The sequence below is a fragment of the Citrus clementina genome, unplaced genomic scaffold (assembly GCF_000493195.1).
Source record: "Citrus clementina cultivar Clemenules unplaced genomic scaffold, Citrus_clementina_v1.0 scaffold_7, whole genome shotgun sequence".
In the NCBI taxonomy this organism is placed as follows: domain Eukaryota; kingdom Viridiplantae; phylum Streptophyta; class Magnoliopsida; order Sapindales; family Rutaceae; genus Citrus; species Citrus x clementina.
The window spans coordinates 2,019,813-2,034,623 of NW_006262075.1; the positions used below are offsets into that span (position 1 = coordinate 2,019,813).

At 33.8% G+C, this 14,811-nt stretch overlaps 3 protein-coding genes and 1 non-coding gene across 5 annotated transcripts in view; 1 reads left to right on the forward strand and 3 right to left on the reverse strand.

The window, feature by feature from the left end:
• LOC18037014 (pyridine nucleotide-disulfide oxidoreductase domain-containing protein 2) overlaps positions 1–2,968 on the reverse strand; it is an 8,027-nt gene extending 5,059 nt beyond the window's left edge. Inside the window, exons 1-6 of the mRNA XM_006425615.2 lie at positions 2,513–2,968; positions 2,257–2,418; positions 1,641–1,820; positions 1,434–1,491; positions 931–981; positions 615–697 (exon numbers count right to left, since the gene is read on the reverse strand). Coding sequence (XP_006425678.2) covers positions 615–697; positions 931–981; positions 1,434–1,491; positions 1,641–1,820; positions 2,257–2,418; positions 2,513–2,760 — 782 coding nt within the window. The 5' untranslated portion in view covers positions 2,761–2,968. The remainder of the gene's footprint in view (positions 1–614; positions 698–930; positions 982–1,433; positions 1,492–1,640; positions 1,821–2,256; positions 2,419–2,512) is intronic.
• An 82-nt stretch (positions 2,969–3,050) lies between these two features.
• On the reverse strand, positions 3,051–3,124 carry TRNAI-UAU. Its single transcript has one exon. It is a non-coding gene; the product is annotated as a tRNA-Ile (tRNA).
• A 2,948-nt stretch (positions 3,125–6,072) lies between these two features.
• Positions 6,073–8,313, forward strand: LOC18037028 (protein AE7-like 1). Its single transcript, XM_024180175.1, has 5 exons — positions 6,073–6,269; positions 6,350–6,455; positions 6,596–6,695; positions 7,457–7,502; positions 8,024–8,313. Exons 1-5 carry the CDS (start codon positions 6,152–6,154, stop codon positions 8,122–8,124), a joined length of 471 nt encoding a protein of 156 aa, XP_024035943.1. The 5' UTR covers positions 6,073–6,151; the 3' UTR covers positions 8,125–8,313.
• Positions 8,314–10,737: 2,424 nt separating this feature from the next.
• On the reverse strand, positions 10,738–12,983 carry LOC18037031 (phosphatidylinositol transfer protein 3). 2 transcript variants are annotated; one of them, XM_006425618.2, is made up of 6 exons: positions 12,796–12,983; positions 12,565–12,635; positions 12,105–12,281; positions 11,894–11,992; positions 11,515–11,760; positions 10,738–11,250 (listed from the first exon to the last, which is right to left on the reverse strand). In XM_006425618.2, the coding sequence occupies exons 2-6, from the start codon at positions 12,628–12,630 to the stop codon at positions 10,990–10,992; spliced, it is 849 nt and encodes a 282-aa protein (XP_006425681.1). In that variant the 5' UTR covers positions 12,631–12,635; positions 12,796–12,983; the 3' UTR covers positions 10,738–10,989. The 2 variants fall into 2 exon arrangements, with proteins under 2 accessions (XP_006425681.1, XP_006425682.1); XM_006425619.2 differs by having other exon boundaries at positions 12,565–12,641.
• Between the last annotated feature and the right edge of the window lie 1,828 nt (positions 12,984–14,811).

Genomic DNA, 14,811 nt, shown 5'->3' on the forward strand with positions numbered 1-14,811 from the left:
TTCTATATCTAGCAAGCAACAAACACTATTTTCTTCCAAAAAAATAAATACAAATTTTCTAAATTTAGCAAGCAACAAACACTATTTTCCTCCAATCAACCTTTGAAAAAAATTAAATCCATCCAATTTATCTCCAATTTCTATTTATTTTGGGTTAAATTATAATTTTGAAGGGTAAAAAGGTCATTCTGTTAAATTCGCTAACGGAAATTAGACGGAAGTGGACGAATGCAACAAAAAGCAAACTTCAGGTGGCGCGCTGAAAAAAAAAAAATGTTTGTGTATTTTTGAAAAAGGCAAAACAAACAGGTGGACGGTTGTAAATTTTCCTAATATGAATTTGAGAAAAACACATGAGACCAAACTTTAATGGCATATCCCATACATGGCAATATGCAGGTAATTAATCTGGTGGGTTTAATAGAGTAGAAACATACAAGTCCATTTCTATATTCTCCGGCACAGGATTCCAAGAATGCAAAATAACAGGGGGCCACTGGTACCATGGTAAATTTGAAGATTTTTGAATTTTTTAAGGGGATACTTGGCATATTACGGCTTTGTACTTCCCTGAAGCACAATACATACATCAACCCAGCAAAAGAAATACCTACGACCAAATTCCAGGATTGCCATCAGTTTCTCCCATCACATGATGTAGAAGAACATATCCACTCCCAGGTGTGTGGACGCTACTCTACAGTAGAAATATGAAATGGAAAAATGAGTTTTAGCTCAGGTAAAATTGCAAAAAATGAGTAATATTTGATTAATTTCTAATGAAATGAAATGACCCATCATCACATCATTTTCAGTTGTCACTAGAGAAAGCCAATTGCGCAAGGATGGTAATTCTTAGGGACTATATTACATAGAAAATACGAATTTGAAACCAATCCATCTCCTTACCAATCAACAAGGGTTTCTTACCATGGTCCCTATCACAGCATCTGTGGCAAGGGTTGCCTTCAAAACATCTGTCTGTATGCATCAAAGTCCACAAACGAAAATTGATTAGCAGACATAAGCAAACCCTTCAACAAAGAATATCTAACAGCAATATGACAACTAATGAAAGATGTGTGTTGAAAAAAGACAACATTGGTGAAGAAAAGCTTGAGGAGTTCATATGAGATATTGCATAACATACCACAAAATTAGATAGATGATACAAATTAACTACAAATGAATTACCAAATAGCATACAATCAGAAAATTCAGAATGGTTTGCCAGAGGTAAGTACTGAGGAATTGAGAAAAATCCAATGAATACATACCCATGGAAATCAAGATATCCATATCAACAACATTAAGCTCAAATCTAAAAAGTTGGTTTCACTTTCAGCTGAGATTCCAATAAGAAAATAAACTTAACAAACATAGTTCAAAAAATCAAAGGATAAACTACAAAGAAATCAAGATTAAATGACAACCTCAAACCACTTGTTCAAAACCTTAGAAGCTGGTGAGAGTAAAAGGTCCACAAATTCCCTGTCAAAACATGTAAATACATTTTTAGAAAGGAAGAGGCTGCAATTCATGATAGCTAAGCCGGACAATCATGTCATGTCACTCATATCAAGGCTAGTTAGGTGTCATTGCATTAAAAATCACTCAAGATTAACAAAAAGAACCCTTACACCAAGTCTTTTTGCCCCAGTGAGATGGCCCGTCGTAAGCAATGAGCCCAAAAGGCTGAGTTTCGTATTTTATTCTTGAATTGATGACTGTAAGATGAGCTACCTTGCAACAATTCGGGAGGGGACGAATCGAAAAGTAGATCCACGAATTGGCTGAATTTATCGAGCTGGTCCTCAAATCTGTGAAATGTAATTAAAATTGCATGACATAAGCATTTAGAATAAAAAGAGGAATGAAAAAATATACCCACGTCAGCTCTCACAAGTAACCTGTATTTAAATATTTAGTTAACTTTCACATAATTATTCACTTGTCTGAAGGTAATACACTAATATTCCATGATTTAAACCTACTAAATTTACAGATATGTTAGCCTCATTCTATTTTATTTTTCTTTTTGTCCGTCCACTTGTTTGTTAATCTGATAATCACATTAACGGACGCAACTAAGGTCATCTTCAAGAAACTAAATCTTAGATTTTCCTTAAAAAAAAATTTTTTCAACATACCGTTAAACTAAAACCATACATATATTATATATTCATATAACCACAGCATGTAACAAAATAAAAACAGGAATTTTTTTTGGGGGGGGGGGGGGGGGGGGGAAGGCACCTGACATAAGCATCGGCGTCTCGTTCTGAGAACTTGGAAATCTCCGAATGATTGAGTTGCTTATCAGGTCCCAGTAAAAGGTAACGTCCATCCAAACATGGCGTAAACGATGATGGATTTCGCTTCAACAACTTCATTCCATGTCTCGCCAATTCGAGTTCCCTGTTTTAATTAAAAATTAAAAGAAAAGAAAAATCGAATAAATGAAGTGAAGGCCATTGTATTTTGTTTGGAAAAACGCGGGACTCAAACACACTTGATGAGGGAGGGACGGAGGAGGCTTTGGAGGTAACTGCAGCGAGAGAACTTGAAGCCAGGGATAAGTTCTTCAGTCACGGCTGCCCCGCCAATGACGTGGCGTCTCTCGAGTACGGCCACTGAGAGGCCTGCGCGAGCCAAATAAGCGGCCGCTGTTAAGCCGTTGTGGCCTCCACCGATCACCAGAGCGTCCCATTTCTTCTCCTTCAAAGCGCTTGTGGTGCTGGTGAAGCTTCTTCGCCACATTTCAGGTCAGGTACGGTGTGTGATATTAACTAATTTGGTTTTTCTCCTCCAACTAAGAAAGGAAAGGGAGTGTTCTGTTTTGCACTTGCACAGTCGGATCTTTTTGTTTTTCCAGTAGTGGATGTCAAATCCATACGTCAGCAGCGCAGAGCCAGAGTGGAATTTATTTACACCTCAGCTTTTGTTGTCATTTGCGATAATTCCACAACTTCTCAGAAAACCGATCAGAGAAATAAAATTCATTATAACTTGTTAATTTAGTTGAGGGTAAAAAATAGAAATTTAGAAGCTGGTCCCGGCGGGGCTCGAACCCGCGACCTTCGGCTCATAAGACCAACGCTCTAACCAACTGAGCTACGGGACCAGTATGTTTCATAGGAGCCGGAGCAATTTGTATTGACGCGTTTCTTTAAATTCCAGACCAACGACAATTGAGGCTAGAGGCCACCAACAACAGTATCTTGTATTAAACTTTAATCCTTAAATACTAAAACATTTTATCCTTTATTTCGCTATGGTTTGGATGACTTTATTACTGTTGACAACCAACGTTAATTAAACAACCGTTACTTTAATATTATACAAATACGTATGTTGATACGATGAGTATAGGTGTTTGTAATTGAACTTTTGCTTATTAATCCTATATCATCTTTTTTAATTGGTAATTATTTTTTTAGTTTTTACAATCTATACATATTAATTTAAAATTTTCTAAAAATCTGAATTTATACGTTTATTATAACACAACATAAAAGTATACGAAAATAACTCATAAACTACATCTATTCTTTATTCTCACTATAATTAAAAATATATATATGTCCATCTTTATTTATGGGCGATGAAAAAAGTGGTTTTAACTGATAAATAATTTCCTTCACTACTTAACTACTTTATTTTTATAATACACATTTTCTTCTCGAATTATTTATTCATTCTCCAATTAAATATATTATGGTGAATAATAGCCATTTGGGAGAGCTACGTAGCCTGTCCCAAACGGGGTTAATTGCACAGAATAGCACGGTGAGATTCTTCATATTTCTTGCTTTAAGATGCTACGACGGAGGAACATAACGTACAAAATACGGGCATCGAATACGGTGAATGGATTATGATATATAAACAAAAGCAAAATGCAGGAGAACAAAAAAAAAAGCTCCTTTTTTAAAATTGTATTTCCAATATAGTTATTTATTTTTATTTTTATTAATCTCGTTCTTTTAAGGGAAAATGACACAGAGACCCCCAACGTTTGAATAAGGGACATAAAATTTTCTAATGTTTTAAAAAAGACACTCAGACCCCCATTGGTTAACGAAAATCGTTTCGTTAAATCATTACAAGGTTAATACTGTAATTACAAATAAAAAACAAGTGAATTGACTAAAAACCCACACACACATCACACGCACAAACAAACCCCACACACACACTGATTCCAGACAAATCTTTTAACACACACTCATGGTTTGCCTTCCGAATGCTGCTGGGGCTGCCGGAAGTTGCTGGAACTGCTCACGCTACCGAAAGCTGCTGGAACTGCTCGTGCGTCGATCGAGACCGCGTCTAGTTGCCGGATCTGCTCGCGATCGACGTTTGGCTGCTGCTTGTGCTGTTGGAACTGCTGGAATCTCGCGTTTGGCTATTGGAACTGCTCGCGTTTGGCTGCTGCTTGTGCTCGCGTTTGGTTGCTGATCTTGCTTGTTGAATCTCGCGTTTGGCTGTTGGAAGTGCTCGCTTTTGGTTGCTGCTCTTGCTTGTGGAATCCAGGGTTCAATTCTCTTAAATCTTATTTTTTCTCTTTAATTTTCATTTTTTTTACTAAATTAACTTCTCTAGCATGTTTGATGCATATGTGATGTATGTGCATGAATATAAATAAATGATTACGAGAATTTTTTTTTTTTTGGTTTATGGTTGTTTGATGAACATAGTTCTTAATTCTTGCTAATTACTTTTGTTATTTCTTTTCTTTATCAATTTTTAGATGTGCATGGAATTTTCTTTATCAAATTTATTTTATTATATCTAACCAGTTGGGCTAGAATTCTACCTAGGTGAGATATTATGCATTTTTTTTAATGGTCCTGGAGCATGTGAATTTTGTGCTTAATTTATTAGTGAAAAGAATGTATTGGTTTGCAGATGGTTGATCAGTCATCCCAAAACATGAATACTCACTCACTTTATTCTTTTGAACAAGAAGATGATGAAGCATATTGGTCAAATGATGACAATGAAGACATAACACCTGCTGATGATGAGGGAGTTGATGTTGGGCATATTGAAAGTTGTGAAGAAGTGGATTATGAAGATAGTGAAGAAGAAGATAGAATTCTTTCTAATTGTGAGTCAGATGATAGAGAGCATGGCCTGCTTTCTGATTCTGAAGATGAGCAATCATTTCATTGTTCAAAATCTAACCCTAATGAAATGATTGAAATCAGTGTTGGGCAGGAGTTCGACAATGTCCAACATTTCAGAAGAGTACTTGAAAACTACGTTATTAAGAATGGGTTTGATCTTAACATAATTAAGAATGAGAAAAGAAGGTTTAGAGCAAAGTGTTCCAATGAGGACTGTCCGTGGTTTATTTATGCAGCACTAGTAGAATTTGGGACAAAATTCAGAATTCAGAAGCTGAATAATGTACATGAATGTAATGGAGTGTTAGAGAACAAAGAGGCATCATATAAATGGATTGCCTCTCAGTTTGAATAATGTACATGAATGTTATGTTTACTGGATTGATGGTTTTAATGTCTATTGGATATGTTATTTAGTACAATTAAGATTTTGTAATTATTGTTGTAACTAATTTTTTTTTATTTTGTTGATTATATAAGTTTAAATGATTGACATATGAAGAATTGTTATTTTTATTATATTAATAATCAATTTAATTTATTTTTATTCTTGAGTAATGGATTAAATTTATTTAGTTTGAAGAGAAAATTTAACAAAAATTAAATGAAAAATTTATGTAATGAAGGTATATTCGTAATTTTATTAATAATATAGGGATAAATTAAATAATGAACAATTAATTTTTAATATGCTATAAGGGTATAATGATAATTATATTTTAAAATTATAAATTCTGTTAAAAGAAACGGTTTCTGTTAACCAATGAAGGTCTGAGTATCTTTTTTAAAATATTAAAAAATTTTATATCCTTTATTCAAATATTAGAGGCCTCTGTGTCCTTTTTTCTTCTTTTAAATATACATAGTTTCCAATTTCCACGGTGAATAAACGAGGAGATTATTAAAAGTGACGTGGCACAGAATGTTATTGAAAATAAAATTCAAAGTAGTCTCGTCTATGCCTATCTTAAGCGCCGGCGAACCAAAACATTAAAACTTGGAAGAAAAGAGAGGAAAAGATGACTCTTGGTCTGATCAATGCGAACCCGGTGGTTCACGCTAAGAAGGCAAGGGTGCCCCGCACCGAAGAGTCCCACTCTCACTCCGACGACTGCGTTGATCCCCTCGAGATATATGATATCCTTTTTCCGCTGACTCATTCTTTTTTGATTATTTGAATTGAAAAACGAAATGGCGATCCTTGACTCAAATCGTAAATTTTGTGAGAGATATAAGAGATCCAGAGCATCCTTATTCTCTAGAGCAGCTGAGCGTTCTATCTGAGGAATCGATCACTGTTGACGAGAAGCTTGGGCGTATTTTGTAAGTCTTGATTTACTTGGCCCTCAATATCAACTTGTGTTTCACTATAGATTCCATTTTGTTGTTGGTATATTGGTTTAATTAATCAATTTTTATCACACTCAAGCTAACTATTAGGCATTTTCTTATTTAATTTTTAGGATAACTTTCACTCCCACTATTCAGCATTGCAGTATGGCGGCGGTGATTGGTCTCTGCTTGAGGGTTAAACTGAAAGAATTTTTCCCTCCGCATTTCAAGGTCAGATTTTGAGTTGTGATTTTCGATAATTGTTTTGACCTTTACTTTATTCTGATTGAATGCGAACGCCAAAACTGAAAGAATGCAATGAACATCATGAATTGTTTTCCTTACTAGCTTATTTCATGTGAATGCTGTCTCTTTAGTCTTATCTGCTTGTTTGTTTATCATCATAAACTTATTCTGAATTTTAATCAGAATTTGTGTTTCCTATCTCTTGTTTGACAGTTGTGAATGCAAGTCTGTTACTTATTTTGGCTAGAGTAATATTACGAATACAACTATCTATATATTAACTTTTTTTTTATTTTCACCCGTCCACAACTTTCATGTTACATTAATTCGTAGGAGAAGAGTTTATTGTTGTTTAGATTGTGTATGTTGTCAGTATATACTACAAATTAAAAATGTCACCACACCTACACTAGGAGTGTACCAATATCAGTTGGTTTGCAAGATGATGGGGAATCAGTTTGGTAATGCAGCTTTTCTATTTTTGGCTTCTCAGCCATCTGGAATTATCTGCATGCGTCAGATTCTCTGGAAGTGATATTCCTTAATTGTTAATGGCTATCCTGAGCGGAAAAATTGGGATCTGCTAGTACGTTTTCCCTCGGCATGTATATTCAAACTAACTCTAGAGGAATAGTTTATGTGCTTAATGCATTAAGTAACTGGTATTCATGTAGTTTCTTTCTTTTTTTATCTTGAAAGGGATATTTACCTAGTTTCTTACTATGTTTACTGATATACTTTTGCAGCTTGACATCAAAGTTGCTCCTGGATCCCATGCTGATGAAGAATCAGGTAAAATTGCTCAACTCATATAATGCCATTCAACTTATATGGTAATTATGCCTTTTCCTTTTTATACTTGCTTTGCATCTTTGTGAATATGATTGAATCTTCTTGAAGAATGGGTACTTCTCATGAACATATCAGTCCCTTATCTTCTACTTCGCCATCTTAAATAATTTTCTCTAGGAAAAAGTGCATCGTAGGGAAGGAGGTTTATTAAATCATTATTATTTATTTTTTGCAATTTTTCTTTTGTAAAAGTTACAGATTGATTATGAAAAGATATACAAAGTTTTTTTTCTTTGTTAAATTCATTTTACTGTTCATATTTTGCCTTGAAGATCTTTTCCATTCAGAATGATGCAATATTATTAATTTTGCCTCATTTATCTCTGGAGCATTTCTGAAATAACATGGTCATTACAATAGGATTTACATTCTAACTTGGTTCAATTAGCTGAACTCCTCTGACATTGGCCTTCCTTTGGTTTCAAAACTATTCTTTAAGTTGAGCATGTTTCTCTGTGCAGTTAATAAGCAGTTGAATGATAAAGAAAGAATTGCAGCTGCTTTGGAGAATCCTAACCTTCGCCAACTTGTTGATGAGTGTCTCTATTCCTGTGAAATTTGAGCAAGTGCACTCAACTGAGCAAAAATCACTGTACAGAGTAAACAGCAGCAGTATTGGGGTGTATGTAATAAGAAATGTTGTTGTAAAATGAATTTGATGTAATGACTCTACTGTACCTCTGTTGTGTGCCTCCTCCATTTTTGTTGGCTTTATTGATCAATTTATGAATCCTTTTACAGACGCTAGAAACTTAGATGGTGCACCAAGCTGCTTAACAATTTAGCAAACTATTTCAAGGCGGCAATTGAATAAGCTGTGAAAGAATTTAAAATTTCGTTTGTGATTTGAGCCCTATGGAAACTGTGACTGGTAGAGGTGAAAAAAGTGCAGGAATGGTTTGTTAATGGGAACTGCACTCTTTGGGTAAGTCTCACTGGCCATGTCCAATAGGTCGATAATTGCTTGCTCGCTCTCCATTTCAATCGGAAGTCCCTTATCATGAAAACGCTGCAAAAGTCTGAACTATTTTATTATACTATTATCATAAAAAAAGTACTCTGTAACATGTTTCCGCAATCATGAAAACGTTGCTGTTGTCACAATTCAGTGGGAGTTTTTAAGTGTATATATAATGCTGCAGTCTTTGGACATTTCAGTGTACAATGCCAAACAGTTTGGAAACAAGCCACAGACCACTACGGATCCGTGTTCTATTGAGCCATTATATGCCGAGCAGTTTGAAAAGAAACCACAAACCACTAGAGATCCGTGTTCTATTGAGCTATTATTTAAAGGGGTAATTTTTAAAAACCTCCCCTGAAGTTTGAGGCTGTTGCAAGTAGATGGTGAAAATTATTTTATTTATAAAAGACCCCTTACCGTTAGTTAAAATTTTCATTGACTAATTGTTGACTTTAAAAAGACAATATTACCCCCAATAATAGTTTATGTCAGTTAAAATTTCCTTAAAATCTTAAAAAAAATAAAATTACAAACTTAAAAAAAATTATATTTTATATCAAATAATTAAGATTTGTAATTTTATTACAAACTTTAAAAAATTACATTTTTATATTAAATAATTAAGATTTGTAATTTTATTACAAACTTAAAAAAAAGTTTACGTCAGTTAAAATTTCCTTAAAATCTTAAAAAAATTAAAATTACAAACTTAAAAAAAATTATATTTTTATATCAAATAATTAAGATTTGTAATTTTATTACAAACTTTAAAAAATTACATTTTTATATCAAATAATTAAGATTTGTAATTTTATTTAAAACTTAAAAAAAATTATTTTAAGATTTGTAATTTTATTTTTTTAAGATTTTAAGGAAATATCAATAACTTGATCATGGTGAAAATAATTGTTTTAATTACTTATGAAATTGTAAATATTTAGAATTGTAAATATTATGGGTAATATTGTCTTTTCAAAGTCAACAGTTAGTCAATGAAAATTTTAACTAACGGTAGGGGGCCTTTTACAAATAAACTAATTTTCACCATCTACTTGCAACAGCCTCAAACCTCATGGGAGGTTTTAAAAATTACCCTATTTAAAGTAATCCCTGGGCATTAACTATTTTATGCCCTATTATTAGGGATGGTAAAAATCCCCACGGGAACGGGTACCCTCGGAGATTTTCCCCATTCGGGGAGGGTATAAGGATAATTTCATACTCAATTTTTTATTCGGAGAGGGGATGGGGATGAGGTGGAATCCCCATCCCCTACCCATTTCCCCATTTTAATTTTTAATTTAATTTTTATTTTTTAAAATTACTGGTAAATAAATATAAAATTTGAATTATAAAATTATAAGTATTGGTAAAAATAAAAAATATCAAAATATTTATATTATTAAACTTTTAGGCCTAATTAACTAATTAAAGTCCTAAATTTTTATTTAGGACATTAAAAAGACTGGACAGATTCTATTAGCCCAAAACTTTTGTTTTAATTTTAATATTCATTAAATATTTTAAACTTAAATCTATTTTTTATTTATCTTAAATCTATTTTTTATTTATTTTTAGATGTTATAATTGGCCACAGCAAATCACAATTTTAATATCTAATATAATCTAATATTTGCTCTTAATTTGCTTCGACTTAACTATTGTGCTGTAAAGGGAATAGTCCACATTTATAAAGTGTCCACGCCACCATTGAAAAGTTAATTTTGAATCTAAATTTGATTTTATTTGTAACAATTTTGTATTAGGCTATTAATTTGTTCATGATAGTTTGTATCCCTTGCATGTTGCGTTACTTACTAATTTAATGTATGTGACTTTTGTAATAAATATTAATGTAAGATATATTTCGAACATTACTTTTATTTGAATTTTTTTTATTTTAATATGATTAACTCAAAATCGAAAATAAAAAAAAATGTATTAGTTATTCGGGGATCGAGGACCCTCGGGGATCCCCTGTTATTATTCGGGAAGAGGATGATGATTCTCTTAAATAATTTTGACGGGGATGGGGAGGAGACGAGAACATACGTAAAATATCGGGGATGAGTACGGGGAGATTGGTCCCCTCCCCTCCCCTCCCCATTGCCATCCCTACCTATTATTAAGTTGTGCGAGAACAGTGAAAGCTTTCATAATATATGCAGCAGGGAACTTAATAAACATTTCACCGTGTTTAAGATGACAAAATCAGAAAGAAAAGACAATATATTGTGAAGGAAAGTCTTTTTCTCATTATCAGCATATTTGGAACATCTAAATGTTAATTCACCTCAGCGTGGAACTGGATAACGTTTCCAGTTGTATCAGCATATTTGATACTAAAATTTATATCAGTCCAACTTCGAGCAGCCTTTCCCATTCTTAAATTCCTGCGTACTACTATAATAGACATAACGTTGTAGAACTCAACTAGCCGGTGGTGCAAGTGGAGCTAGCATCTCATCCCTGGAATGCCCCATTAGTAATCTTGCGCGGCCTTTGGTCATCAAGTCCCCAGAATTTAGCAGTTTTCACATCATCCTGAGCCATTAATCTTGAGAACTCCTCATGGTCATACTGCAGTGTGGCTTTCCCTCCAAACTCAGTGGGAAGGTTTTCAACATCGAATGATGACTTCATGAACTCCAGGCTCTCTTTATTATTTGGGTAAATGAACTTCAACTTCTGAGTTGTTCGTGGGTCCAGAAAGTACCTGATTGCCTGTAGAAAGAGTAAGTAGCAAGAAGATCTCGCACACATGAGATAGCTCAACAATCCACTACTAATGGAAATGTTACCTAAGAATAATCATTGATCTGAAATCAGAAACATCTCTATTTGCCATATGCCCATTACAGAGCAAACTGCATTTATTGCACTACTTGAACTTCATTGAAAGAGGAAATTACTGCTCTTCAACTTTAGGTATTATTATATGTCAAAATGAAAAATGAACCAAAGATAGATAGGGACAGGAGTTCAAACCTTCCAAATTGATTCGAAAAACTTGGGTGGATTATACAGAATGGAAATAGCGAGCCTCTCAGGGTAGTGATTCTGGAAAATGTAAATTATATCACGAATTGTCTTGATGGAGATGTTGGTGTTCAAGGTCCACCCAGTGAAGTCAATCAACCAAGTCATTTGTTCTTGACCTTCGCCAAGGTTAAGGATAGAATTTTCTAGGAGATATACCAGATGACGGACATTACCTTCTCCAGATGATGTGTTCTGTCCAAAATAAAAGAGAAATTTAATAGGTCAATTTTATTTTATTTTTTTATTAAAAAAAAAGAAAAAAAGCTTTGTGTGTGTGTGTGTGTGTGTACACTTAGCAAAAATGGTCCAAGTACAACTAATCAACCTGTTTGCCAGGCCTCATTATAAGCACGGTCCTTCCACAAAGATCGTGAAAGTTTGCTCTTGATGCTTTTCCAGTCTCACCTTCATGGGCTACCTCATTCTGGAGAATCAAATTCGTTAGTTTAGGTTTAGGTTTTTAATTAGTATATAGACATCGAATTCAAAGGCATATTATTATATACACTATTATTAATATAATCCAATTGGCATACCCAACGAATTTCCTCAGGTTTATAAGCTGCCCTCCACTTGAGTGTCTCTTGCAACATTTTCTTTGCCTTATCAACATTCCAGTCCCTGGCTACCAAATATCTCCTCAGGCATGCATCGGTGCCGAACTGTGAACTGCGTCCAGACAGCGGTCCAATCTCAGCTCTGAGTTCACTTACCTGCATTCACATATATTTGCTTAGTCACAAGTACCAGGGTCTGTTTTAATCTGTTGCTTTGTGAATGTATATAACATTCTTCTTCCAAGTGAAAATTCAATGTCATTATTATCTGGTTATTTCAATTGATCCTTCTAGAGAGTGGAGATATCCATTAATTAATCTTATGGATTCTGAAGAGAAAAGGTGACATAGATAAAATTAACATAATAATAACAATTAAGTAGCTCAAAATATTAAAATTAATAAAAAAATCCTTAAAAGTATCTATTCTTCTTGTTACCTTTGCTTCCCGTTCCGTGGAATCAATGTCCTGAGGATTCTGAGACTGCCTTCTCCGAGAAAACATACTTGCTGCAACTAATGCCAAATTGAATCATAAATTGCTCCACGAACTTTTTGCAGTGACAAATAGATACTTGCAGCATGAGCCTCTGAAGATTTGCTCACTGATCCCCCAACAAAACCCAAAAAAAAAAAAAAATCGAGATTTTGAGATGAAAATTGAGTTTACCTGGTGAAGCAAGACAGGGTGAGAAAGAGCTCTAAACTCAGTAGTTGTTGAACAAAACAAAATGACAGAGATGCGTTATGTAAGCTGCTTTGTCTGCACGATAAGTTCATTAACACAACAAAACAGATCATGAAACAGAATGTGAAGGAGGAAGAGCTTGTTCAAACGTCAATGTGCTAATTTCATCTATATATATATATATATATATATATAGGAGATTATATTTTTTTTCATTAGTACTAAAATTTGAATTAGAAAAAGAGAGTCTACGTTGGCTGGCTTTTGCCCTTTTCATTATTTTAATAGGGTCTAGTCTACGTTTCTAGCATTATTTTAATGGAAAATCAGATTCTTTTGGTTGTTTTCCTGTTCAGTAATCGACCAAAATATAAATGATTGGTCCAACAAAATCAAACTTTAAATGTAACCAACACTGATGGCCCAACCTTTTGCTGGTCAGCTGGTTAAGGAAAGCTCAGGTTATGAATTCGATTTGCCGTTAATTTATTATTCTAATTAATTAATTAATTAAGTAGTTAAGTAGTTGGCTACGTGGGGCATGTAATTATAACTCCAAACCAGTGGCTGGCCGGCCTAATGAAATGTGGTGGGCCGAGCTCTTCATAATGCTATATCCTTTTCTACTTTAATATGCTTCAATTATATCATTCAATCACCGCCTCGTTTGTTGGGGGAGCGAGTAGAGTACGGCTGACCAACGAAAAGCTAATGGCGGGAAGCATCGCTTGTCAAACAAGCTTCTTTTGTGTTCCACGCAACACGGCTGCAACGACGATCATAGCCTCGAAAATCAACCTCTTTTTTTTTTTAAATTATTATTTAGACCTTGTTAGAGACTAAAATATTGAAAATAAAAAGAAATTTCTGTGTGTATACATGTAAGAGTAGGTTTAAAAACAAACAGTTCATGGAGTGAGAATATTTGTTGAAAATGTGATGATGATTACACCCATCTTTTATGTAACACACACTTCACACCCCCGCTAATTGATTGATTAATTTACAAAAAGATATTTTTATACAATTACTCGATTAAAACCGTTTTAATAAATTATTTTAATTTTAAACAAATAATAAACACTTTACTATATCCATAAGTATAAATTCATTAACCATAAATGTACTTCACACCAACGATCATTTGAGTTCAAATAGAGACATTATTAGTACTGGGCTGTAATTATGTCAAATTTATATGGGATGACAATAATTAAAAGGGAGGGTCTAAATTTAACGTAACTTACGCCCTCTCACAGCAACAATAACATTGATGGGACTTGGTACTGTTGCTGTGAGAGACGTAAGTTATGTTAAACGTAACTTAGCGCATGCCTAATTAAAAAGAAAAAGATCACCCTAAATTTTATTGTGTTAGAGCCTGAGTGACAGGCTGTTGACTGCAGACAAAAAATAAACACCTAATGCAAGGAAAGAAAGTTAAAGTGGTAAATAAACGTAAAAACAAAAAAACAAAAACAAAAACAAGAAAATGCTAATCTTCATTTGATAGTTATCCTGAAGAAACCCCAAATATTGGGCCGTTCTTTAACTTTGGTAAAATGTAGACCAAAAATGGCAAACTATGCATCATCTGATAAGTCCTACAATCTGTCAAAACAACAGTAATCTAATAATATTCCTAAGAAAACGAAACGACATTCATACCTAAACTTAAATAGACTCTCCCACCCCTTAAGAGAGAACCCGAAAAATTTTCTTATTACTCGTTCAACGATTTCATTTTTGTAACCTGCACCAGCTTAATTAGAATACCGAGAAACAATGAAGGAGTTGAATAGAAGCTTCAAGCTTCGTAGGGGTTCTTCTAAAAAGATCGCAAAATCAATGAGCTTTCTTCTTTTATCAGAATCTGCATCTACAGAGCGTTCAAGCGTTACAGGTTACAAGAGGTTATCAGAGTCTGTGAGAAATAAAAATAAAAATAATGAGAGTGCGTGCGATATAATCAGCAGCAATGGTACTGGTAATGGTAAT

Excerpts from the sequence above, each read along its gene's own strand:
- LOC18037028 (XM_024180175.1), top strand. The coding sequence starts at position 6,152 with ATGACTCTTGGTCTGATCAATGCGAACCCGGTGGTTCACGCTAAGAAG. Across the intron at positions 6,270-6,349 it reads TGATCCCCTCGAGATATATG|ATTTTGTGAGAGATATAAGA; the intron begins ATATCCTTTTTC and ends CTCAAATCGTAA. Across the intron at positions 6,456-6,595 it reads GAGAAGCTTGGGCGTATTTT|GATAACTTTCACTCCCACTA; the intron begins GTAAGTCTTGAT and ends TTTAATTTTTAG.
- LOC18037031 (XM_006425618.2), bottom strand. The coding sequence starts at position 12,630 with ATGTTTTCTCGGAGAAGGCAGTCTCAGAATCCTCAGGACATTGATTCC. Across the intron at positions 11,761-11,893 it reads TAATGAGGCCTGGCAAACAG|AACACATCATCTGGAGAAGG; the intron begins GTTGATTAGTTG and ends TATTTTGGACAG. Across the intron at positions 11,251-11,514 it reads TTTTCGAATCAATTTGGAAG|GCAATCAGGTACTTTCTGGA; the intron begins GTTTGAACTCCT and ends CTCTTTCTACAG.